The sequence below is a fragment of the Struthio camelus genome, chromosome 4 (genome assembly GCF_040807025.1).
Source record: "Struthio camelus isolate bStrCam1 chromosome 4, bStrCam1.hap1, whole genome shotgun sequence".
NCBI lineage: Eukaryota > Metazoa > Chordata > Aves > Struthioniformes > Struthionidae > Struthio > Struthio camelus.
In genome coordinates this window covers 82,762,279-82,789,464 of record NC_090945.1, presented here as the reverse complement: position 1 = coordinate 82,789,464, position 27,186 = coordinate 82,762,279, and the positions used below count along the sequence as shown (strand labels likewise).

The following is a 27,186-nucleotide window of genomic DNA, read 5'->3' as shown; positions in this document are numbered from 1 at the left end:
AAATTTAAATCGACCTTTAAATTAAAATCTTACCCCTCTTTGTAAATGCGACAGTTTCATGTGGTTTTGATCGGTACAATATGCTATCCTTACACCAGCATAGAAACTGAATTTTTTCACGTTATGTTCAACATCAGATTCCTGTGGGTGGTGGGGGATGTCCATTTATAATAAGCACTTGATTTAAGTGGGACAAGTGAGTTAAATATGGGTCCATGTCTGTTGGTACAGAAAGCAGAGCTAAAAGTCCATTTTTGCCCTTCATGCAAAAGCTTCATGGACCTGATTCAGCACTTCTCTGTGTGTCTCCCAGAAGCCAGGAGAAATTCGTACAAGCGGAAAAGGTCATAAAATGCCCCAAACAAATTTCTCTCAACAGTGTAATCTATAGGGGGAAAAGGGGAGATACTATTTTGTCTCTTTTTTCCTCCAGAAATTTACCCTGCATTTCTGCTTCGAGCAGATGTCTCTTAAAAAGCATGTGGGAAATTTCCAGGAAAGTCCCATACGCTTGCAATTTATTGTATGTTCAAGTAGGATAATGAGTTCAGAGACTACTGATGATATTATTTTGTTTATTTTTATAACATTTTGTGTTTCTTTTTATTATGTTTGCATAAATACAAATAGCTTTCATACTAATTACCTGAATCTCTGAAAAAAGAGCATATAAAATTTAAATATTTTAAATATTTCTTCCTGTAAAAATGTTCCCCTGTAATTATTGCTTCCTACCCAGACTGAACTGACATTCACGTCTATCCATGAAAGCAGTCATAGCTAGTCATTAAACAGCAATGAAGTCTACCATTCAAAATAAGGTTTTTTCTTTATCCTGTACTGCTCATTTGCCTTCTCTGTAATATAAAAGATGCAGAAGGCACTTTTCCAGTATTTGCAGTCTAAATTAGTAATTCATAAGTGGTCCATGACAAAAAGGTAAGCGGTTTGTGGTTGGCCACTGTAACCGTAGTTCACAGTGCTTTTAACGATGAGTTGGATGATCACACTGAATAGTGATCCGCAAGAGAGAGTGAACGCTGGCAATGGTTAATTGACTCAAAAAGTTGGAGGACCACTAATAAAAAGAAATGGAAGCAACAAGGACAATAGAGAGGACAGGTTTTCACTTGAGATATTTTGATGAACTACATTTTCATTAAAGTGGTTTCACAAACCAAGAGGTGTCTCCATTGACGTTCTCTAGGTGTTGGCAGGTCACAACTCCACAAGCAATTTCACGGGTTTCATGGATTTCAAGCAAATGACCAGGGGGAGTGAGGAGGAGAGGAAAAGCGTCCTGGACGACACTACATTTTTGTGAAACTACAGCAAATTCTGGAGCAAAGATAGACATTTTGAAGAACATTAAGCGTGTAGCAGGCAAAAACCAGCTCATTTAGTGGCTGCATAGAAGGGAGGAAATGAACTTATCAAAGGCACCAAGAGGATACTTTTGGTCCTGTTGTAAGATGAATTACTCATAACGCTGGCTGGATGGTTGACTTGAGATAGATACTATGGAAAGAAGGAAAGCAAACGATAAAAGTGCCACCAAGAGGAGCAAACCTTGAATCATATGTCTGATGTGGGAAAGGAAATGCAGATGAGACATAGGAATCTAGGGTCTGAGGAGATAAATGGCTAAACCGGCAAGCTATTGTGCCTGTCTGACAGTATTTTTATTACTAATCTACCTTCACCGTATTCTTCCTCACTCACTGTAGTGCATGTTTTAATTAGACTGCAAGCTCTTGGGGTGGGAGCCATGGCTACCTATGTCTTGTACGAGACTGAGGACGCTTACTTTGGCTGAGGGTTTTGAGCTTTCTTCTGGAAGTGCGCCTATCTACTTATGCATATGGATAACCATTTGTGTATACTTGCGTAACAGAAAATAAATGTTGGATAGCAAGTGCAGGCTTCACAGAAGTGATTTAGAGGGAGTAGGTGGCTAGTGCCCTAGAACACGGAAGGGGTTTGATGATATGAGGGAGTAGGATGATAATTAAGACTACAAACATTTATGATTTGTAGTCAGTGTACATAAGTCTTCTGTTTCGAAACCGCCTAATATTTAGGTTTTTCCTAAGTTCCTGTATCTTTGTTTCATGCAAAGAATTATTGATTTAACCCTAATCTAACCACGTAATCTAATCCTAGCAAAGAGATGTTTGAAACACAATCCCTTAAGATGTAAAGCCAAAAGGCAAATGAGCGTAACACAAAAAAAAACCCCTATTTTTAAAAGCTTATGCATTTTAAGCAACATTCTTTTGTTTTTCTAGCCTGCATTATGACTTTAAGCTCTTTAGATTGCCGTTATTATGTCTAGGAATCATATATTTTTGTTCAGTATGGTGTACATATGCTACCTACAAGGGGAATCACTCCATAAGGGTTCTCAGAGAAGAATTTTGCAAAAAAATATTAAATATCAAAATGTGTGGCATTTTCCCTACTGTATTTATATAATGAATTCCACGAATAAGAAGAGGAGTTTGTTCTTCTGGATTGCCAGTTCAAAACAAGTCCTACAACAGGATGAAATGGAAAGCATTTAATAAATAATCTGTTGCAACTACAGAACATTTATCATTGAAAACTGGTTAAGGCATCATTTAGCTGTATGATTGCTCTCTGATGCTATAGTAACTGACATTTAAAAAATGTTTGGATAGGGGAACATTTAGGTTATTGGCTTTTTAAAATAAATATTTGTAGATCATATTTACAAAACAGATTATTTCACCCTCTATTTATGAAGCAGTAAAAAGGTCTGTTCATTTTCAGTGCGGTCTTTTCCAAAGATCTTTGTGTCTAAATACTGATTTTACAGTAGTGTATCCAATTGCATACAGTGCATTTTTTCAAAGTTAATAATTTACATGGTGCGTATCTGCACAGGAAACCCCAAAGTGGCATTTCTTTCCCTTTACAGTTGACACGGGGACATACCCCTTGTTTGGTGGTGAGAGATAGTGTTTGTCCAAATGCTCATTCCACTTTGTTGAGTTGCCCAGTTGATCCTACCACCAGTGCGCACCGTTTCCCAGCAGAGCAGAATTGGGATCTCACAGCTACCGTACAAGCTGTATGCATACAATTCTCACATACAGTCTGTGAGAATGCATAGAAGAAAAGAAAAAGTTTTCAGAAATACAAGTTTTTGTTGTTTAGACTTGTAGATTATTTCTCAGTTTCATAATATAGGGGGCAGGAGTTGATTAATTGCGGTGATTCTGATTCAGAGTGAAAACGCGTACTGAACAAAAGCACACACCGAAGCCCTGATGAGCTCTCAAGTTCCTAAACTCCTTGCAAACAAAATATGTGTTCTGAGTTTCTATATTTATTTTCTTGTGCATTGGGGGATTGATGCAGCCTATAGGTTGTATACAGGGAAGAAGAATGCAAGTGGCGATAAGGATATTCAGCTGCTATCCTTACTGCTGGTCATTTTATTTTATTTTTATTTTTTAACTAATAACTGTGCTATATGAAATAGTTTGTGCTCTCATTCAGTGACCCCTGAAGTCAGTGAGCCTTTCCACTGACCATAAGAAACTTTTTGTCAGACATAGGGCATTAGAAAAGACTATGACTTCTAGTCTAAGAAAGTGGGAATTGGTCTATATTCATGAATATACTATATAATTTTTAGGTTGCTATAAATCAGGCTGGATTACTAGTATTTATTTTCTAAGGAAAGAATCATGCTTTTGATTAACATGCTAGATGCAAGGTTTACAAAAATAACCATGATAATAATACTTGTCTGTTCTTGTAAGGAAAAATATCAAAACCGATAACACAAAATGGTTAACTCAACTGAACTCAAAAGTCCATTTAAGCCAACAGTCCTAGGAATACCGAACTAATACGTTTTGTGGTGTTCCCTATTCAAAAGAAAAATATTCTTCTGCACCAGTTTTTACTGTACTACAGTATTTCTCTCTTTGCTATAGGACTTTGTAGATGGTTTTTTTTTAGTGAATTCATTTTATTATATGACTTTTTAGTACTTTCCTGATACCTTTCGCGCCAGCATCATTGCATCATTGCATCTCAGCTCTTCTCTCCCTTTCACTACTGGGGATTTTCTTTTTCTTTTCTGAAGTACGAAGTAGGTCTGACCATTTGCAGTTATTAAACATCCTCATGACGGTTCACATTACTTCGCAAATCCAGTATTAATACCAACTTGAGCAGCACCATTTTGCTTGTAGAAACATTTTTCCTGCTATTTCAAAAGCAAAAAAAGTTGTTCTACTCTGCCATGCCCGTAATCCGAAATCCTGTGTTTGCTTGCAGCTGCAATGTGTTTTTGGTTTATATGGGACTGTTGAAATATCCAGCAACTTTTTTAGACTTTCGTATTTATCTCTATGGTAATTCTGCGAGCAACAGATTTTATACAAACAACTGAGCAACAAATGAGGATTATCTAGCCTGTGTTCATCATCATGTGTGCATGAGCAGGCTACTGTGAAAAATTAGTATGTGATCATATAATTAAGGACTGTACGATAACATGCATGGATAAAAGCAGGGCAAATTCTAGCTGATTGGGCAGTCCTATTACTTTTGTTATTTGCAAGTGTGCCATTCTGCAACATGTTCTGCAATGCATGAATAGAAGTGTCAGAAAAAATGAAATATTGAAAATAAGGCATAATACAGAGCATTTCCCTTGTTAGCTCTGAAAATATTAAATATATTAATCAATAAATCGTAGAGTTTTTTACTTTTGTATTTATTTTGATTATGAAAAGTTAACATATAATAGATTTGAATGATAAAAGCACTGCACACACACAAGGGCATAAATATGTGCCATCCAGCTTTCTTTTTGTCTTTTGACGAAATCTGAAGTTCTTCAGAATGAGCTATAGCTTTCTGAGGCAACGTCTCGTTCTTTTGCATGTTGTTGCAGTTCATTTCTGATGTCAAAAATAGATGATTTTTGAGAGCAGAGTGATATTAGTAGTAGAGGGCTCTACCAGGAGAAACTATTTTTCATAGTAAACTGCTCTGGGATTCATCAGTGAAAATGATTGCTAGCACAGACAGTCATCCTGCCAGGCTCATTTTTTTTAAAGAAAACACGCCTACTCCAAATTTCTACTCTTTACCTGTATTAGATGACTGATGGTTATTCTTATCTTGATTTAGCAAGTTATCTAGAAAAAGAAATTTCATCCTTGAGGATACAAATACCTGTCCGTGTATGCACACGGCTGTGCATTTAAGTCGTACTTTGCGGAAGAGCGAATCTCGGTGGCTGAAAAGAAGCCCGTGAAATACTAATTTGGGAAATATGATTCCCTTTGTTTTGCATAAGCACGTGGTGGTAGTAAAACAGACTCCGCAGACACTCATGGGTGCATCGTATGGTGTGGTCATGGATGTGAGCTAGCCCGCTCCCCCTTGCAGATTTGTAGGGTGAGGTTACATCTGCCGGTGGATGGATATGATGGCCAGAAAACCCATTCTAATGCAGTATTGCCGCCCTTGCCTCATTTTCCTGCTTTATGGGAAAGCTTTCCAAAAGCCCTTGGCCATTGCCCGTCGCTCGGCTCTAAGTCCAGACTAACCGTATGTTAAACCTACTGCCTTTGAAAGTACGGCAGCAATCAAACATTGATGTAATTGAGTTAATGATATAAGCATGGCAATTATTATGTTGCATCCATTCCCCTCCTTGAGGCAGCACTTTCCAATCCCCGAGAAGAAGCTATTAATATACAGATAATTCGGCAGAGAAGAGTTCGCTCGCTATACTTGGAGGCTTGTTCTGCATCACTGGAGAGGGCTTTGCAGCGCCGACTGGTTAAAACCCTTCCCGTGGCCAACCCCGGTCAAGCCCTCTGTGTTATGAGAAATTCTTTCGAAGGTCAAGCCTCAAAGACGGTTTCGGGACTGAGGCCAAAATAAGTTTACACTTGATAGATACCCTTTTGCTCTTGCTCATGAGCAGGGCACGGAATGACTGTGCGTGTTATAGAGTTACCATTCGTAAGTCCTCTCCTGTTGCCCTCTCAAAATATTAGTCTATTATCCGTATGATATTTAATCTGAGGAAATAACCTGTTCTGACCTCTTTGGAATGAATCTCTTATGTTTCTGGGGGGGAAAAAAAAAAAAAACAGAGCAAAACAAAAGCCTGTATTCCATGTCGTACATCACAGCGTTGAAAGAGATTATTAATGAAAAGTGTTTTCTCTAGATTGTGCCTGTTAGTCATTCAACCCAGGCTAGCTCTTTTTTGAACTGGGACTGAATTTTGCATATAATCTGCATAAAACATTTTAACGCGTGTATAGATCCCCTTAAAATGGACAGCAGTAGAGGAAGCTCATTTTTGATTCTTATTTGTTTTTCCTCTTCCTCCTCCTCTGCTCCTGCAACTTTTAATAACAATCGTCAAAACCAAAAATCCGGGAGGAAAAATAACCTTTTCCTTTTTTTCTGAAATAGCCTGTCTTTATGCATCCAGGTATTAATTCGCTGCAGAAATCTCTGTTCTTTCAGGATCATCATAAGCATTTTTTCCTAACCTATGCTATGATTGCAACTTTTCTATTAAAATGACCTTTTTACTCCGGCTCCAAGACCGAGGAATGGATATGCAGCGCGGCATACTTGCAAGACCCACGTAAAGGCAAGCTGTGTTTTACCCTGTTCCACAAATTAGTCTTAGCAGTGCTGCACCTCTTAAAATTCCCATAACTGCTTGTGTCTAATGTGCAGTGAGATACTGCCTCCATCACATGCTGCCTGACGTGGGAGCATTGATATAATCATAATACACTGGGCATTTCTTGAGGGTTCTTGAAAATAAGTCTCTCTAGAAGTTTCTTCTAGAAACATTAGTGCAGTGCAAATAGCAGAATACAGCGTAGTTTCACAGGTTGAATCTTTACACTTCTCTCCCACATGAGAGATCATTAGGAAAAAAAAAAAAAATTGTTTCTGTGCTTGCTCCTGCAAGATTAAAAAAAAAAAAAGACTGTTCACTTTATCCTAGAGAGGTAATATGCATCATGGCAGCACTTTAAGATGAGATACTTCCTACCCATTTCACACTTTAGAAATAATTACTTAACACAGTGCAGCCCATTTTATTCACAGTAACTTTTTCTCAGTAATTTAGTTAGTAGTTTTGAAATGAAAAGCATCATGTTGTGTGGAAAGCGACAGAGCTTCTCCTGCTGGGCTTTAGTTTATTTTCTAAAATTTCTTTAGGCATCTGATCATCATGGAATTGACTCAGCCTTAACACTAATTGACATCCTAAAGCAAGCTTTCCTAAAATATAGTCTGCTAGAAAGAGAACTGGGCTGGGAAACTGAGACAGAGTCTAGTTCCCAAAGATCACGGATTCGGCTGCAATCTCAGTGGCACGCGTCGTGACCTTGTGCATGGTGCACAACCTCTGCCATTGTTCCTGTTTTATTGGAATCACAGACCAAGGAAACATTTATTCAATGATAATTTTATAGTTACTGCCAATGAAATTACAGGGTATTCCATATAAGAATAGAGTAACAAGAGAGGGAATGGGGAATGTTATGTTGCATTACAGCTAAAATTGCTACTGAAGTCCCTGTGGAATCAAATTAGGAAAGGTTTAACATAACTCTATTTAAAAGAGTTGACATACATAAAAAGGAGGTTTAATTCTGACCGTCGAAGTTTAAGTTGTTTGAGAGGGCAAGAAGAAAACCAGGTGTAGAAGTCCGTAGGTGCTTTTACCAGTTGCAGTTAGTTCCTATATGCATCTTGCATTAAAAGGCATTCTAAGAAGCTGCAAATGTCTGTGGGTAACTTCTGACCTACCACCTGTGCAAGTCTGGGTACAAATCACGCGTTATTCAACGCTAAAATAAGTCCTACGATGAGTAACTCAGTACAACCCCAGAGCAGTAATTCACCTCAGAAGCCAATACAAGCTGATGAGGTAGGTATATCCAGGGGAATTGAAGAATTTAAATCCCATAGACTTTCAGTCTTTCTGCCCTTTTGAAAATGATACAGCTTTGTCTCGTTGGGTGAATTTCCAAAAGCATCTCAATAACTTAGCAAAATATAAATAACTTTGGAGCTGAGAAACCAAATCCAGTCACATTTTAAAGTTGTTTTGGGCAGCTAGTCTCCCTTTGGCACTTTTAAAGACTCTCTCACTTGCATTTATGAACGTCAGAATGGAGGTGGTGCCAATTAGCATCTATTTGAAAGTTATTTAGGGTCTTGCAGTAGAACCACAGCTTTCAGTCTGCTGTGATTTCGCTTAGCAGTCTTTAAAAATGTTTACACTTCATGTCCTACAAGAAGCCTTTGTGGCAGTTTACCAAAAGAACTATCTTGCACTTAGCCCCTTTCGAGATATTTTGGTGACTTCAGTTTTGCCAGGAGAGGAAGATGTTTCAAGCAAATTTTAAAAATAGAATTAACTTGATCTTTTCTATTCTGAAAGGCTTGGCTGAATGTAAATTGTTTCTTACCACAGTGCTTTTCCATGCTGCACATTCATTTAATTTCTTCCTTTTCCATTAGCTATGAGACTCTAACAGTTCAATGTTATTATTATCAAAGATAGCAGAGTTAACTTGTCATATTGCATGTTCACAGTAATAACTCTTTTTGCAGGCATTTCTGTGGACGTGCAGAGCTATTCATTCAATTACCCAATGGAACAAGCAGGGATGGTTAATTTAATGACTGTCTGTCTCAGGAATATAGAAGGTAAAGGGCAAAATCCTGTTAAAGGCTATGAGTCTATGAGATAGGAATTGCAACATGAATATTTTAAATGCTTTTCATCACGGGGATGTCCAAGACCTGGGCCACGCATCGTGACTTCATATACAGTGGGGGGGAGCAGATATATCTTAGCAAAGCTACCCTAAAAAAGTGGAATCACCTCAATCCAGCAAAGTAACTATGCTAAGCACACTGCGAGCCCCCTTACTTTCTGGATCTTAAAAGAAAATCAGGGTTGATAGGGAGAAGTCTTTTTCCCGTAAGGAAAAAGAGCTCGTGCTGTGTTTTGAAGACAAGTGCTGATGGTTTTTTGACCATCTTTTTGATTCCTTTGTATCAGAATCCGGTCGTGATTATCCTGCCACTCATGTTCTATTTAATTGCTTGGTATCACCTGGGGAAAGAGACACTTGGGTCTGATTCCCTGTTGCGAGGTTTCGCATATCCTTACTTCTTTTACACCTCGTGGCTGGGTGTATATTTTGCCGAAACTGTTGAAACTGAGCTACCAAGCTTTTTGGTATGAAAGAGTCCAAGGGACCCCAGGGAGCAGAGCCCATATGAGCGTATCCCACCCAAGGACTTGAGATACGAGGTTTTGGGGTGGGTTTGCTTTTCTTGGCCTTTCGGCTCCAGCAGTCTTGTGTTCCTGCCTTCAGGGGAGAAGCAGAGGAATCTCTTCTCTCCCCTGCTCCCTTTTCATCCGTTTAATCTAAGTCATCCATTTGATGATTCCAAAAATACGGCTTATGTTTAAGTGGAAGTTTGGAGTATGCCTGCCACGTGAATGCTGCGATCTTGTGTCAGCCGAAAATAACGGTGACATTCCTGCTGACTTGGGAGAGAGCAGGGAAGGGCTTTGTAAAGGCGCCAGTGATCATTTCAGTGAAGGTCTTTATCTCTGTGTATTTATTTTTTTCTAAGAGAACAAAAGAGGAAAAAACTTGGAAATGTAAAAGGAGAAATAAAGATTCTAATCAGTTTATAGCTTTAGAGCATTGTTTTATGTGTAATTAGCTTATAATAGCATTTAAAAGGGGCTTTTACTTAAAAAAAAAAACCCACAATTCAATAAAGGCTGTTGATGAAAATGTCACAGAGTTGTTTTCAACAGTCTTTTGCTTCAGATATCCTAAATGGACATTCCCTTATTTTGTGCTGGCTTTTCCGCTAATGCCCTGTAATTATGTTTCACCTCCCCTGATTAAAGCGACAAGTAGTTTGAATGGATATCACTTAGCACATTGATCCGAGGGGGTGGCAGGAACGGACTGCAGCTCTGTGCTGTAGAAATCAGAAGAGCTCGTCCTTTGCCGTTGTGTTTTTTTTGGATCTCTCTTTCTGGAGTTTAAGTAGATGCAGTTCTTTCAGTTTTGTTTTCTCTTGTTGTATTTCATCGCTTGTCTCTCATAGTTGTGGTGTCCCCAAAAGAGAACATGTGGACACAGAGAAGCCATTAGTCAAAGTGATCCATAAATTCCTATAATGAGCATCGAGTCATCTTTTTTCCCAGGCTTTCCTCTACCTCCCTTAATTCAAAACGCTGGTTAAAGCTGCGGTATGCGTCCAATTAATTTCTAAGCACATTGTTTGCTTGCAGGTGGGGCTCTCACTGGCCATGTGCCATGGAAAGGCTTGTGGCCAGGCACCCCAGTCACTGCCCTAAGCTTGCACTAACCTTGCATTACATAGGCTGCACAGTACGCTGCCAGGCAGGGCTGCGGAGCTGGAAAGCGGCAGTGATTTCACTGGCTGCAAGAAACATCACTCCCAATCATTTAAAATGGTGTTTCGATGTAGAAGGTGACTGAAAGTGGTCAGACCAGGTTGGAGGGTAAAGGAAAAAAAATGCAGTCGGGAGGGAAATGGCAGGGGAAGGGAGGAAAAAGAAGAAATAAATTTGAGGATTTAATTCTCTGTTATAAGTACAAATATTGAGTTTCTTTTCACTTAGCATTGGCTTTAGTCTGCATACATTGGTGAATACATTTTTGGTAGGATATAAGCAAGAAAAGACCTTGGCTCCTTGTGGATCATCCAAGGAATATAAGTGTGATACGATTAAAAAAGAAGAAATGCAGATGTGATACTAAATACAGATCCTCATAACAAGACCTGTTAGACAGTGAGAGATGCAACCAACTAGTTGCAATCCTATCTTTCAGTAGTATTAGTGAGCACAAGCAGGAAAATCCTGTGCCTCCTGCACGCAGGATAGGTTTTTGGTTTTTGAATTCTAAGGCTGTGAAACGCCTGGCTTTTACATTAACCACAATGCTGGGTGAGTGTAGAGCGATGTAGCTGGAACTTCAGTATGCTCATTAAAAAAAAAAAAAGGGCAACATTTTTGAATACATCCAGCATTTCTGAATACCTCTAAGTGCTGTGAATCCTTTGATGTATTTCCAGCAGTCTCATCATTTGTCACAGATGCCTGTTTGTTTAAAACATACTCCTTTGCTGAAAAAACGAATAAAGATTCACATTGCAGAAGCTAATATTGTAGTCAAATGGGGCCTTTTGCTTAAATGTGCAAACCAACCAACCAGTCTGCTTGCAACTAAATGACATCACGTGGTTGTCCTACTCAGCCTGAGAGGGAGGTGTGATAAATACCGACAGGAGATTTCCAAGCAATGCTGAGACGTCTCAGGAAGCCCTGCGTTTAAGTCAGGGAATAGCACTCATCCCTGTGACTTGTAACAGAACCTTTAATCGAAACCCAGCCAGGAAGACATTGGCCACAAGTGATTGAGACATAAAACTTCTATTAAGAGGGCTAACAAATATTTCCACTAACCTGTAACAAAGACGTGACAAAGATTTACTCGATAAATTCTCATTTGATTTTAAATGCATATAGTATTAAATACTGTAAGATGTCCCCGAGCTCCTCCTCTTTTCTTAGCTACCTGGTCGTACTTAAACCGTTTTAACAGATAAGTTTGTAATAGAAAATTGTAATAGAAAATATGGTAGAAGATGTTATTATTTATTATTTTATTACTTACAAGTATTAATTATACGCATAATAACAGAATATGCTTTTCTCAAGAGCTTGTGTAAACTTTAGTAAATTTTAATTCTTTTTATTTACATAGTCCATAACTATGGGCTGCCAGGTCTTAAGGGAAAGAAAAAAATGTGCATTGTCTTCTTTTCCTCAAGTTATTTTAGCTTAAGAGATGCTAGCCAGAAGTGATTTAAAAGCAGATTGCAATCTGCAGCTGCAAAGCAGTTGGTAGTTAAATTAGGAGTCTGTAGCGGACACTTTATAAGTGGATGTCTGTGAAAAAAATTAGAACAATTTCAAATTCTAGAGTAAACAATTATGACCTTCTAAATGGAGCATCTGCAAGGTTTCATTTAACTGATGAGTGGGAAGGTTCTCAGCTGGTGTGAATTAGTGTGGCTTCATTTAAGTTGATGGTTTTAGAACAATTTGCCTCAACTACATTTCTGTCCCTAGAAGTCTATTTTTTTTAATGCATTTAACTGTAACAGCATCAATTTTGTATACAAGCATCATCTGATTAGAAATATGCATTTTTTTCTGTGCAAAATCTGAGGTTTGCCTCAGAATGCTTACTCCAAGTAAGCGTTCCATATAAAAAGGCGTTCCTTAACGAGAAGTAATATATTGCAAATCAGTCTTCCAGTAGGTATTGTTACAAAGTCATGCCTTAAAACAAAAGGGGAAGGGGGAAGCTTTAGAGAAGTCTGCGCTGTGTAAAGGCCCTCAGAAGCAAGCTGACAGTGAGGTTGGCCAGATGAAGGAGGTAGAATGATTTCTGCGTGATGAACCTTGTGCTGCTGTCTGAGCAGATGCCCGGCTTCATCATGAGGAGGAGTGTGCTCTCTTCCAGTCCCTCTTGCCTCCAACCTGCTGGCTGGGGTCCTCTCTTAATGTCTGAAAGAGATAGCTTTGAACGCTGCCAAGCTGAAGACCCCACTGAACGTCCAGCTCAGTGTTTTATGCGTTTTGGATAAAAAGAGGGCACCGCTAACCTTTCACTGTCCACATTTTCCAAAGAAAATGGCCATACATGCACTTTTAAAGGAGTCGAGTCCTGCTCCCGTGTGCCTAGCATCTTGGGTCATGCTCCTAAGGGAAAGAAGATCATTTTCTGCTTCCTGCTGGCTGCTGGGATGGGGTAAAAACTGTGCAGCTAGACTGCTAGGTTACATGAGGCAGGCAGAGCACACAGAGCTGTCGTCCCTTAGAGCACCTTTAGTTCAAACAGTCAGTGGAAGGGGCAGGTTTTGGATCTCAGCTTCGGACTTGTAGCTCAAGATTCCTGTTTTAGCCTAACTCTAGCTTCTAATATCGGTTTGGCTCTCCCTTTTCCCCTCCTCCAAAGATTAGTGTAGATTTTTTAACTGACCAAAAGCCATTGCAATTTTTATGTTACGCTTGCCTTGTCACTTACGAAGATCCCACCAGTTGCTTGTGTGGCATTTTTAGTCCCTCAGTATGGTGAATGCTTGGCTAGTAGCTAGGAAAAAAAAAATAAAAGGACTGTGTACTCAGCACAGTGACCTTGCTAACTCTAATTCAGGAATACACAGAAAGACAGAAATATTCCACATGTATCTACAAGTGAAAAAAAAAATGCTGCTATCATTCTCAAGAGTGAAAATGGTCTGTGTTTTCAACAACCTCTAATGTTAATATAAATATTCACTTTTCAAATCTTTTTTTTTTTTTTTTTTGTTAAGGACGCTTAGATGCCAATATGTGGTAATGAGTTGATTTCAGTTTAATTATAGTAACTGCTATTTAGGAACTAAAATGGTTAAGTCCTAATCCTAACAGTGGGCTCTTCAAAGCAAACTGTTACCATCGAGAAAGCCCTTGGACCTTGCTGCAAGACAAGTAATGATTATAACTGCAATTGGGCAAAACAACAAAAGCAGCAGCAACGAACCAACCAAAGTCAAATGCACCAGTGCCCACAGATTCGTCTTTTTGTGAGAGGACAGGAGAAAGAACAGGGCATACATGGCTAATACTAAACGTGCCACTTAGTTCACCCCTGGAAGGCACTTGGGATGTTGTGGCCATGTGGACTGCATGCGAACACACGCAGAAAGGAAAAAAAAAGACTCTTCTTCCCCCCTTTACGTGTGTAGTTTCCATGATTCCTTTAGTTAGTTGCATATTTAGCTTTAATTGTGTACAGATATCTCTAAAACTTGCCAGGACCCACTAAGATGCGTGCCCCTGAGATGGGGATGTGGTATCCAGCTCACGGTTCATTTATATTCTATTGCCTTTAGTTGCTCTCTGGAAAAGTAAGGATGTGCCTTCCCCAGCTTTGTGCATCGTTGTGATTATTTATGCTACAGTGGAATCAATTACGCTCACTGTGATCTAGTCACAGCTCCGTAAGGTAATTAAAAACTGCTGAAGGCACTCGTTTTGTTCAGGGAGAACCTCTTGTGTGTAGCTTACGTTTACGAGCAGGCTATATAGCTAATGGTAGTGTAGAAGTGAGTAGGACTGTGGAAGTGCCTTGAAGACTATAATTCAGCATTTTATTTACATATAGGAGTCTTTTTGGCTTGCCGGGGCTCATATTTTGTGGTGATCGAACCTTTCTCCTTCTTTGTAACTACCACTGGATAAACAATATCAAAAAGACCTGAGTAGAAAAATGATTTCTAAACAACTTCCCCCCGCCATTTATGCAAAGTTCTTTACTTTTCTCCCAAGAAGGAGGAATGATTAAGAGGAAAATGGAACATATAGATTAAAATTCAATGTTAAGATGGAATACAAGTGATTACAGCCTCCAATCTGGTTGCTGTCTTAGAGTAAATGCTAAAGAAGAATATCATTTATAGGTATAAAGCTTAAAATATGGATGAAATCATTGAGTCAAATAGAACATCATTCACATTCACACCGTGTTTGTAAGAGCTTTTCTTACCGTTCTAATATTTTTTAAAATTCATTTTAAGATGTCTTCTTCAGCTCGTATGCAGGGGGACCTCAGAACTTTTCTAAAATATGTTTTGCTGACCAATCTCCCTAGCTGACAGGTAAGGTTTTCAGCTTCCAGTGAAATTTTACCTCTGTTCACATCTGCTAGGATATATGAGCTAGCCTTCTCCTGACCCAAAATTAGTCTTCTTAACCTGTCAGAAGGAGACTATGTATTGGTATGTTTAAACTTAGCTTTCCGCTAAAAACACTGATGCAGCTTGTGTCTGTTGTTCCAAATGTTTTCCTCTTAGTACTAAGCTTCCGTTCATCACTTTTAAAAGAGCTATTGAACATGAGCATAGTTTATAAAGAGTGATGTTGTTCAACATTTAAAAGAAAATATTAGGACTGATATATTTTTGAGCAGCAGTTTATGCCTTAATAAAGCATTGTGATATTGAATTCTGAATAAACTGTAAATAATGAGACCATCTACCTAGGGAATGATGAAAATATAGAAGTATATCAAGGTATGGTAGCTTTCAGATCAATAGATAATATTTCCACCTGTCTCCTCTAAGCTAAATTACTGTATAAATGACAATGAGGAAATCTTGGACATGCAACATGAGACTGAGCTCTCCTAGGTATTTTGGCCTATACTTAAAGGAACAGAAAGACAGAGGAATGTGCGAAAAGAGTGGTCTCAAAATGTCTTACATAGTTTTAACCTTTTTTTTTTTTTTTAATTTTTGATAAATTGACATATTACACTGAGCTTCTAGATTCGGCATTTTAAAGGAAAAGGAAAATAATTTTGTTAGGAGCTCTTCCTAAGTCTCTCTCAGTAGAGTCATGCACATTGCTTTTGTACCTGTGACATTAAGTTGTAGGCCTGCAATTGCTGCGCTTGTTCATGTCTTTCTTGGCACTCCATTCCCTTCTTCCTATAGGTTACTATTGTAAGCCGTGGTCATCTGTCTACTAAAAAAGTAGCTGAGTATAAGACTTCTGTAATAATGTGTTCAGAGTAATGGTTTTGCATCTTGCATGACTGTAACTAATCCTCCCTTTTAAATCTCTGTGTGCACATAAGAATAGTCATTAACATAATATCTAAGCCCTCCCCGTAATAGGGGTAGCAATTTTATTCGTTTTATGTGCTGAAATTTCAGAAGTTTCATGATTACCATTTTGGAGGTATTTAGAATTATTCAAAAGTGACCAAATCTGTTCTAGCGCATCTTCTTTCCATGGCGACTACATCTAATCCAAAATGCTCCGTGTCTCTAGGCTGATTGATCTGATTGGCCTTTTCCTGATTCTGTCATATTCTCTAGGGTTGGAAAAGAAAGTCCTATATCTTCATACTGGTCAAAAGAGTTCCTTAATGATCAAGGCTTGGGCTGTAAGTAAGTGTCCTCAATAGTGGTGAAAATATTGGAGGGAGTTTTATTTTACTTCAACAGTAATCAGCTCAGGAAAAGGAAAAAAAGGAGGGAGAAAAAAAATCCTTTTTAAAAGGAAAAACAGTGCTTTATCTTAGGGAAGATCATTCTTGCAGATGCTGAAATTTCTTAACATAATTACATGCTTTTGTCTATTACTCTATTTATTTCCCTTCCAAACTAAATGGGATTGTAGTTCCTAATCTGAGCATTTACCTTAATATTACACAGTTTTTCTCTGGGGCTTTTTAGACTTTGTTTAATATAGGGAACTCAATGATTATATTCTTTATTTGTTTTATTTTTGTTGTTGTAGTTGTTGACAGGGGTTGAGACTGTAGGCATTTACTAGAACGAAATGACGGTAACTGGATTTCTCCAGGTACTCATTAACTAAACATGCATGTGCTAAAAAGTTGTTCGACTTATAAGTGCAGGTGAAAAATCGGGCTTAAAAATGCTTAAAAAATAAATCCAGGGAACTGGATCTTACTTTGCCGGCCCTGGGAGTGAGAACGCAGCCTTGGGGCAGAAGTGTAATGGAAATCTCTTTTTGACCCAGCAGACTGTGTAAGAAGCACAGCCCCTGGTCAGGAGCCCTTTGAAATTAGCTCATCTTGCTAAGCTGAAAATAAATCAGGCAGGCAGGGAAAAGCTCTAAGGAAACTAGAAGGGGAGTAACATGGGCTGAGAGAATCGTTTGAAAGTACCCTGAGTAAAAAACAGCAGGCAAGCCCTGTTAACGGTCACTCACAATCCAGTATATTCCATAATTAATATATTCTTCCATAACAAAATTCTCCTTTCTACACCATGAGTAGGCGTGACTTTAGCCATAGGAACTCTGAATGCCAATATTTTAGGGGATGTAACCCAGGCATTCTATGCATTTTTCCTCCTTCTTCTTTCATCCCAAAGCCAGGAGCTCTTTTTACTTACTTTTTATCCCATCTCCAAAATATCATTCTTCCCGTCATAGAAAAAGCTTAACAGAGAAATGCCATGAGGTTTGATACCAAGCTTTCATTTTTTTTCAGAAACACAGGGAGCTGCTAAATTCCCTTCTATCCCTTCTAGGAAAGGAGGCCAAAAATTTAGCACAGAGCAACATTAATATAAGCATATTTAAGGACTTAAATAAATAAACTTTGATAAACTTATATTTTCAGCACAGAGCAGATGGTGTTTGACAGACCTGCCTGAAGCTATGTAACATCACATGCCATGCTATTTATTTTCCAATAATGTGATTTACTAAACAAATTTCTCCTTTTTTGAAATCATACAGTGAAGCAAGTGTTTTGTAACAAGAGTAAAAGGCAACAATCACTTTACAAGTAACAGGTGAAGTTCATTCAAGCTAAATGACACCTAAAATTCCCATATACTGAATAATCGTGCAGAACATGAGCACGATCTCTAAGATTTCATCTGTATTCATAGTGATTTAATAAAATATTGCCGTGGAGAGACTCAAGACCTGGATCTCTGTCCGCATTGTTTGGTAGCATGTTTTCCAGCATTGGCTCATGCCAATTAGCCCCTCCAACAAAGCGTAGTCATGGTCTGGGCGCTTGCACGGAGTAGGGACTCTTTTCAATAAGTAGTGTAGATGAAGCTTTTCCCTACTTTGGCAAGAAAAAGGGCTGGCTAGATGGACATTACCAATTTGTGTTGGGTGGCCTAAGGGCCGTAGAGTGGTCCCCAGTTTTCTTGTGTTTAGCAGTAGCATGTACCTAAAGGGCCGCTCTTCGTGTAATTTAAAACTAGATGAAAAGGGCCGTAGGATAAACTTGAAAAGGGGCTTAGATGCTAGGTATAAGAGGCTGAGATGTAAGATGCTGGATGTAGGCTACCATGGACCTACTCTCACTGTTTAGTCAATGGTAGTTTCCACCAAAGACCAGTTCATAAATAAAAAACCTAAGCTGGGAGCCTAAATTCCATACTCTAAGCCAATCTCTCAAAATTTCTTCCTTCCTCCAGTAACTTTTCAGGGAATGTCAGAAGCCTTTGCTCCTAAACTTGGCCTAGCAGGTGCCTAATTTATTCAGTATTATTGCTTCCCATAGCTGGCCATCGTGGAAGAAGTCCCATGACCCATTAAAGGGGTCATAAAAGTGCTTGACATTGCAAGTGGTGAATGCAAGGTACACTTGCCTTCCACAAGCTCTATGAAGAATGGTTAACTAGTTGTTTTGTCTGACAGCTGTAAAATACCAGCCCAAGGTAGCCTTAAATGTCATGGGTTTTGCTTTTTAATTATTCGCATTGTGCTAATATTCCCTGCAATTTGCGTAGTTTGTCAAATAATACCCTGTTTTTTATGGAAAAAGGTCATCCTTGCCCCAGCAATAAATGTCTTACAACGTTTTGTGTGGTCGCATATCTTCCTGTAAGCCAATGGATCAAAGCTTAAACATTGAGAAGGAAGAGAAGAATTTAAGCAATATTACAGAAATTGAATTATTTGACTAGGAAAATAAAGCATGCCTCAATGCTAATGTTGCCAAGGATACTTGCTGCAGCTAGTCCACAGCACGCAGCCGGAGTAATTGAAAATTTTCTTAGACTATAGCTTTATAGTCGAACAGACCAGGAACCTGGCTGAAAGTAGTTCCTCTGACGGTCCCTGCTGTACCATGTCAACATTTAGGATAGCCCTCGAGTACCAAACCTCGCTGCCCCCGCCTGTCTCATTTTTATTGTGAAATTTCAGCCTGCAAAACTAGAGCTTATGTGCACATATGACATCTGCTGTCTTGGACAACGCACCAGGGACTGCGTTCAGGACTTCTAAAACCAAAAGGATATGCTGCAATTGCTTAGGCTGAGGAGCTGTAGTTCATTACTGGGGGGCCAGCAGACCTCGGTCTAAGGATAAGCTCAAGAAGCAGGAGATAAAAGTATCAGTAGGTATCATGGATGTATCATCGTACACAAATGTTTTCTCTTTCTCCTTTCGGGACCCAATTTTGTGTGGTAACTTCTGTGAATTTGTAATGGATTTGCTTTAGATACCTAAGAGGTAAATCTATGTTTTGTATTAAAATCTGCGGGCGTTTGGTGTTGTTATGGCTGAATTTCTAAATAAAAAAAGGCGTTTTGCAGATTTCCATGTGATCATAAGTGCATAGGCCTCATATCGTAATTAAAATTACAGGCAGTAATAGAAAGCAAGCGTTCACTCGAATGGTTGCAGCAGAAGATTATAGCACAGGCCACTTGCTAGCATGGCCATGCGGAGGTGATAATACAATGCGGTACCTTTGCGAGATCATTACTGAAAGTGTAATCGCCATCCCACCCCAAAAGTAGATTTTTAGTAGATCCCAGAAAGGTATGCTGTTAGGCTCAGCTGGTGTTAGCAAATTGTTCTTAGTCATATGCAAGGAATAATTCTAAATAGGAATATTTTTTAAAAAGCACTGAGAAAGAAAGAGTATTGCTAGAAAGAATGGAAGATCATTGTGATTCCTGGTAAAAAGCTATCAAACAGAGTTCAATGTGGAAAGAGATGTAAGAGAGCTTTAAGGAAGTTTCGTCTCTTAAAAGAAACTTCCTACAGCTGATAAAGTCACTTAAAGCTTTCTATACTGTGGTACCTACCGACTGTATTTTTTCATAGATTGAGAGCTGCAAAAAGTTTTTTTTTTTTTTTTTAATTCCTCTTTTTAATCTTCATGAGGATTTTTGCTTTGAGACTTCCTGCAGGAATGTGTTTTAAGTGGAAGTCTTCTTTATACTGCACGTAAGGTCTGCTGCTCTGATCCCTGTTACAGGCATAAGGACCATTTTCCTTCTGTCCTCAAGCTGTGTTGCTGCTTATTATCATGTTTAACATTCCCAGTGCCTGGCAGGATGGAGATTAGAAACTCTTAATATTAGTTTTATACTGAAAGGTCTTGCCAGTTTTTTGGAGCATGGGCTATAATGTATGCACATAATATATTGGTGGAAAAGTTCTAAACTCTCCAGTGAGTCACCTTCATCTTTTATCTTATCATTTAAGGGCTGTTTTAAAATAATCTGCTGTGCCCCCACACATAAAGATGTTTAAAACATTACATTGAAAATAAAGGCTTAATGAAAGCAAACAAAAAGCAATGCACAGATTTCCATAGATACCTCCGCACTGTTAAAAAAGATATCTATTTTGGAGAATGTTTTCTTCTAACTCCATAATTTCTTTTATAACAGACTGGAAGGAAGGAGAAGGGGGACCCACTGAACATTGCTATTGACAAGATGACCAAGAAAACACGAGACCTACGAAGACAGGTAATCTATGATTTTTATAATACTTCTTCATTTTGTCAGCAAGTCGTTGCTTTTCAGTTTCAGACTGACTTTGTCACTTGTAGAAGTGTAAAGAATGTATGCTGTTGCTTATTTACATTACGCTCGGCATTAGACAAAGGATTAGTACCTCTCCCTAAAGAGAGATTGAAACGTGTTACAGATATAACCTCCAGTGCTCTTAATATGTGGGAGGGTGGGCAGATTGTCCAGACCTTCACTCCCTTTGCTTTCAAGCATCGCCAGCTGTACAAACACAGGCGATGTGTGCTTTATTGTATTTATACGAATACTCCCACTGAAATGAGAGGAACCACGAGCAGCATATAAAAATGTTTGTGAGAACAGAATATTTTCAAAGAAAAATTTCTAGGTACTTCATTAAATGAAGGTGCCATGAGGCTAGGGAGAAAATTGAGAAACAGCAGTAAAACCTAGTCTAAGCCGGACAAGCTGGCTTTCTCATATTACTTTTATCTTTGTGGTTGGTAATAAGACTGGAAGATTTGTTCGGAAAGCTTGAGATGGAAAAGAGCAGAAGGAATATTGGAAAACTCTGAGAAAGCCTTTCGCTTTGCCCTTTTAGAGTTACAGCAGGAGGGATTACTTTTTTTTTTCTTTTTTGCTGGTTTTTCCCTCTTTTGAGATGATCCCAACTCTGCCTATTTTCTATGAAAAAGAAGTGGCTACTGACCAATCAAAGCTTGACTCTGTAGAAATAGTCTAAAATGCACAAATCTGCAGTGCCAAACAGGGACTTAGATGTACCTGCAGGTATCTGTTTGCTTGATAGTTTCAGAAAGAGTGGCATCTACAGGCATTTTGGAGTCAGTACTCTGCACCTCTAAAACTCAGATCTTTTCACTTGTCGCTTAACTCTCAACGAACATGCTTGAGGAGCTTATTTCTCCAAATAATAAAAATATTGCAACGGACTTGCAGATGACATGAGTCATCAGCTCCCTTGTATCAAGCCTAGCATCGCATCTGTTGCCCGCCTAGTGACAGAAGAAGCAGCTCTGCTGCTCTGACCTCCAAATTTGTGGCATCCTCGGTTCTGCAGTGGAGTTTGCACCATGTGTCGCCTCCCACCTCTGTTCTTATCGCTCGAAGGAAGTAGCAGACTAACACATGCGCTACTGCTCCATGCGAGGCTCGCAGCAGTTGCCTGAATTACTCATCTCTAAAGCCAAATTTACTCTGAAACGTGATACAAAAATGGCACCTTTCTTAATAAGCTCTCTACTTCAAGAGTGTATTCAGCCCCATAGGTGCTGAAGTCAATCGCAAAAAAGTTGGGACTCTGAATGTGGGTAAAGTGAAACACGTATATCAATGTTTTCCTGCTTGGAGCTGAAGCTTTTTATGTAGTTTCTGATGTTTATGTCCACGTATGCCGCGTAGCAATAATGTTTATTTAAACTGTGGAAGCTGCTAATAAATTAATAAAGATTATATCATAATTGTGCTGTTTTTTGCACGAGCATGCAGGAAGATGGAGTTTCTACAATCTCTATTCTGACCATAAATCATTATACTTTCGAATACACCCTCTCGCTGCGAAGTTTCAGAATTCGTGGCTGTCACTGAAGGCTTAGTTTAACGGCTACGAGGCTGAAGTTCAAGAAGAAAGGAACAGGATTTGAGATCACAGTGTTATACTGTCCCAGTCTTTCTATTTTGAGCCATATCATGGTAGAGACAATAAACTTGGAATACCGTAATGCCTTCTTTTTTTTTAAATGAGTCCCATTTAAAGCAACCTTGCCTATCAGATTTATGAAGCTTAATGTTACCACCAAAAAACTGAACAAGCTACAAAACACATGTTGGTAATGAAGAAAGTATATATATTTCGTTTGGTAGCCAAGGTCCCTTGCAAGGCTTCAGCAGTCAACCATCTAAGACTGATTTTTCTTTTTCTCACCAGGTTACTTAGCTCTTTCTTTTTGAGATTTTATTGGATTACCTAAGGAACATGCAGACATGTGAAATGATTGTGTCTGGGACGCATGGTGCTAAAATTCCATCTCGCAATTTACAGTCATATCAATATTTCCTATTCTGATGGAATTACATTTTTTATACTCATCATTTAAACTCTCCTGGGCATTGGAAAACTACTATGGAGATCTAATTATGTGTCTTAATATAAATTGCCAGTAAGTGCATCAACCTAAGTCAAACCGAGCAAGTTCTTGGAAGCAGGCAAGTCTCACCAGCCCATTGCTTACTGCTGCCGTTGCTTACTTCATTTTGAACAATTTGGAAAAAGCATGAAATTCCATATCTGATAACAAGTCGTGCCAACTGGCAGGCTTTGGGGTCTTCCTTCCCCGGTATGCAAGGCTGTCATGAGAAAAGGTAACGCACGACCTAAAAGCTAAACAAAACCATCTTTCACGGTGTGCTACAGCAAGCTAGAATGATGACAGCAGCAGGGTGCTTGTTGCTGCCAGTTTTTTTTTGTTGTTGTTTGTTTGTTTGATCTCCTTAGGAAAAAAAAAAAACGCTAAGCCTATAGTTCAAATACTACAACTCATCATAAAGCAGCATGCACACACAGCATTTCGAGCCTTGCAACTCTGCGGTGACATTGAAACGAAGCTAAACTGAAGGACACACCAAAGGATTTGGCTACCGCACAGCCTGGATGCGTGGTGAGGACCAGCGTGGGCTATAGATCATTTGGAGCGGTGCGAGCCGGGTGCCAGCTGTTGTGCTGTCACCACCGCTGGTGTCCCACCTGTTCCCGGCACGGCCTCCTGCCACCGCTGCCCCAGTCTGTTTTCCGTGTTTTCTGTTCCAGTTGCTCTTGTTCCGTTAGCTAGTTTCCCCACAAGGTATAATAATGGAAACCACTGTTTTTCTCCTAAAGATCAGATATTGCTATTAATTTTAACGGAGCAGTTTGTCTGCGGTGTACTCCACAGTAGATTGAAATCAAATAATTCACCTTTTTTTTTTTTCATTCAAGCCAGGCCAAGTATTCTTCATATACCTGCAATTGGGAGGAATGCTAGGGAAATAGGAAGAATTTTTGCCAGCAATTCCCAGTTTATACTGGAAATGTCACTCACGTGCAGCTGTTGAGGAGAAGACATCTACCTCTTGCAGACACAGGATTATGTCATTGCTGAAGCTAGTTAAAAAAGACTTTATAGAATAAACACTCAACAGAAAATATTCTCTCTCTTTAAAACTAGGACACTTCATAAGATCGTGGTTTTTAGCCAGAAAATTAGTTTTGAAAGTAAAACGGAAGATGTCTGACCATGTTGAAAAGTCACATTTTGAATTTTTTCAATAGTTTCCATTTTTCATTTTGAAGGTTATTATTTATTCTAGCTTCATTTATTCTATCTTCGCAGGGCAAATACAAATATATGCATATAAATAAATATTAAAAATTAAAGTGGAACGTAAATTTTCAGAATTATCAAGAAAGTTATCAATCATTTTAAGGTGCTTTGGTCATATAGCGTTCTTGTTTTGCTCATATCCATTCTTCTCCTATCTGCTGCTGCCTCTGGTGCCATGGCTCCCTGGTCAGCTAGTAGGTGGGATGGAGAAGAGCTGAGCTTGTCTTCAACACGCTGCTCTGCTGACAGCCAGCTGGTGCCCGCGTGGTCCCTGGCCATCTGGGGCGAGTGTTGGTGCACCGGCTGGGCAGCTACTGAATTCACGCTACAAATTTCCTTCCGTAGGACTCTGATTTGGGTCACTGTTTTCCTACCCAGACAAGTTCTCCTCAAAATTATAGCTACTTCATTTTCTGAAGACCGTTCCTGACTGTTGGGTTTGTTTGAGATGGGCCACTAGATGGAAATGTATCAGAAAGAACTGGCAGTACAAGTGTAATGAGCTTCTTTTCCTCAGAAAACCAGTCTAGACATAAAACTCTATAGTCAAGACATTTGTGACCACCTCCTGCTCTGTCTTTCACTGTCTTTTCTCCATCTTTTTCTGTCTTTTCTCTGTCTTCACCCATGTCCTCTACATGTGTTACAGCAGTTGGGATTAGACAAGTCTTTTTAATGTTCTTACCCCTATCTGTTCGATCTCTTTTTCTAGCTCTTGAGAGGCAGCATATCTCCTTTTGCTCTTTATGTCAGTCAGTTCTGCTTAGATTAAGTTGTATCGCTACTGTTTATGAATACTATTTGAGATTAAAAAAAAACACACATTATTTAGCACTTTGAAATCCGCTGAAAATTCACGTAGGCTCTAGAGAGTCTGTCAGAGTTAAAAACATGAGTATTAGGCCATGCAATTAGACTAAGGGGACAACTAAAACTGTAAAACCGTGTTCCACTGGAGCAGATTTTATAGCATCTAACCAATACAATGCAAAATACATTATGAATAGACACTTACATAATGTTTTCAGTCTATGGACTTAAAGCTCTCCCTCCAAGTACGTATGCTCACATACATTTCTCCTTTTGCAGTATGTGAGCGTATTGCAGGAAACGGAGGACCCCCCTCCAAAAGAGGGAACGTTATCATCATCATTTTGGGGGCAAGCTGCTGTGTTATATACAGACCAGAATGACTTGTCAAGTGTTGTTGGGAGGGTCAGTGGCACCTAGGAAAGATACCTTATACTCTTGAATCACGACTGAGTGTCTTAAGTTATATATCCATCCTCGCCCCTTCTAACATGCTTTATGAAGGCAAGCAAACATTACTGTCCAGTTTTGAGAAGAAAAATCTGAAACACAGAAAGATAAAGTTGCCTCTGGAGGTGAAGCTGCCTCCGTTTAGATATTCTGTATTGTATGAGCTTTAAGAGGTATACAGCATCTGTACATTAAGATAAAGCCCAAGGGAAGTGTGAGTGCTCAGGAAGGAAAACAAAACTAAGAACACAGTGAACGCAGTTCAAATCAAACTTAATAGATATTAGATAACCAATTCCTTTCAGCTCATTTGGGAAGCTGAACAGAACACTCAAATAAATAAAAGCTCATTAAAAAAAAACCCAACTAATTGTAAAGGGAGAATTCACACCAGCTGATATCAAGTACAGAAATTGGCTGATTGTATAACAAAACTGCTTTCCCTTAGCTCTCTCAGATAGTCAGCAGAGTGAGTCCTCTCCAGAGGGTGGTTTGGGGTTTCAGTGGCATGCTTTGGAGAAGCTCCCCTTTCTCCCTATGTAGGGAGGGAGCTGTGAGAGAACTGCTTCCTGATTTAGGCAGCCCTAAGATAGGAGCCTACAGGTAGGTTGTGTGAGTATTGCTTTTCCGTTCAGTTTGCAGAGCGAGGCACCACTGCAGCAGCAGATTTATTTCCAGGAGGGATGAGGAAGCAAGTTCTCTCTCTCATTACTATAAAAGTAGATTTTGATGCCTCCTTTATTGCAGGCAAGCAAGCACTGGTTAAGGGTATAAATCCTAATGGTGGCTTTATTAATTCATGATCTGTATAATTCAAGGAGAATTAAAAACAGGGAGAGTGAGAGAGAGGGTCATGGACCTTACCTAACTCATGTGGCATTGTGAGAATTTGCTAGAGCTTATCCAGTATTTTGAAGATGCAAAACTTCGTGTAAGTGCTAAGTAGCAGCAGAATATCACAGAGGATTGTAACTTTAAAATTTAGTCTTATGTGAACACTTACTAGAGATTTATTTCATAACGGCAAAGCTGATGTAAGGTCCTGTTTAAATAGATGAGCAGCAGCGCTCTCCTGCTCAAGTTGTGTTATATTACTGAAGATGAGGTATCGGTCCTCCCTAAGGGAAGGTGTACTGGATCCGTGATATCACCTTATTCAGCTACATGGGAATGCATCTTGACAACACGTTAGTCTTTTTTTAAAGTGAGCCAGCCATAACTCAGTCTGAATGTTTAACCTGAGGCCACCTGCAGCATCAGCTGTTGCTCATTAGAAGCTCATCACCTTTTCCTTGTTGCTTAATAGGTTATATTTTCACCTGCAATGTCTTCAGTGCTCTTGCTAAAGGAGAGCTGCAAGCTGTCTTGCTAAAAGCAGTCTATCAGTGCTAGTACGGATTTATTCCTGTGCCAGGACTAGATGTTTACTTCTTGTATATGTTTGATATTGATGGGCTGCGTTGCCTGTAGGTCAGTACTTTTCTTTTACTGGCCTTTTTTGTATCGGCTCGTGCAAAGGTATTAGATGGGAATCTTGTCTAGGGCTGCATTGTAAAGCAGAGGTAGCAATGCTCCACTTGATCAAGTTCTCTGCTCTTTCAGCTGCTGCTGAATTTAGGATCGATCCTGCAAGTGAGAGGAAGTAGGTGAATGCAGAATTTCCCTTGCTTGGACTGAAAGAACTGTACTGTTCGCCTCTGGTGTCGTGTTTGATACCGCAGCCACGTTTTGTCTGCTACTGTTTAATAGACTCGTTGGGATATTTGCTTTAGGAAAGGTGTTTTAGAGACACGTCTAAAGATCTGATCTCAATATTAGGGGCAATGGACTGTTTTTTTAAGTTGGTGATTTTTGACTTGGATTTATTGGAGTGAATGCTTTGTCTCCCTGAAAGTGTATTTCTTCTAAATCTTTATCATTGCGACATTGAAGTTTTTATGGCACTCTGAAGTGCTTCAGAGGAAATGGAGAGTGCTTTAATACTGCTGATTTACTCTTCCAGGTCTGCAGTAATTTCCTTACTGCCTAATTATAAGGCTCAGTTTAATTTACTGTACACATAATGTTTACTGATGCACATATGGTGCCATATTTCAAGAAATGATACCTATATCAGGTAGTT

General features: G+C 39.2%; 1 protein-coding gene across 6 annotated transcripts in view; it reads left to right on the top strand.

The window, feature by feature from the left end:
- The window catches only part of CTNNA2 (catenin alpha 2), a 475,578-nt gene that overhangs the window by 332,745 nt on the left and 115,647 nt on the right, over positions 1-27,186 (top strand). For all 6 annotated transcript variants that reach the window (XM_068943743.1, XM_068943741.1, XM_068943744.1 and 3 more), the window contains one exon: positions 20,344-20,424. In XM_068943743.1, coding sequence (XP_068799844.1) covers positions 20,344-20,424 — 81 coding nt within the window. The remainder of the gene's footprint in view (positions 1-20,343; positions 20,425-27,186) is intronic.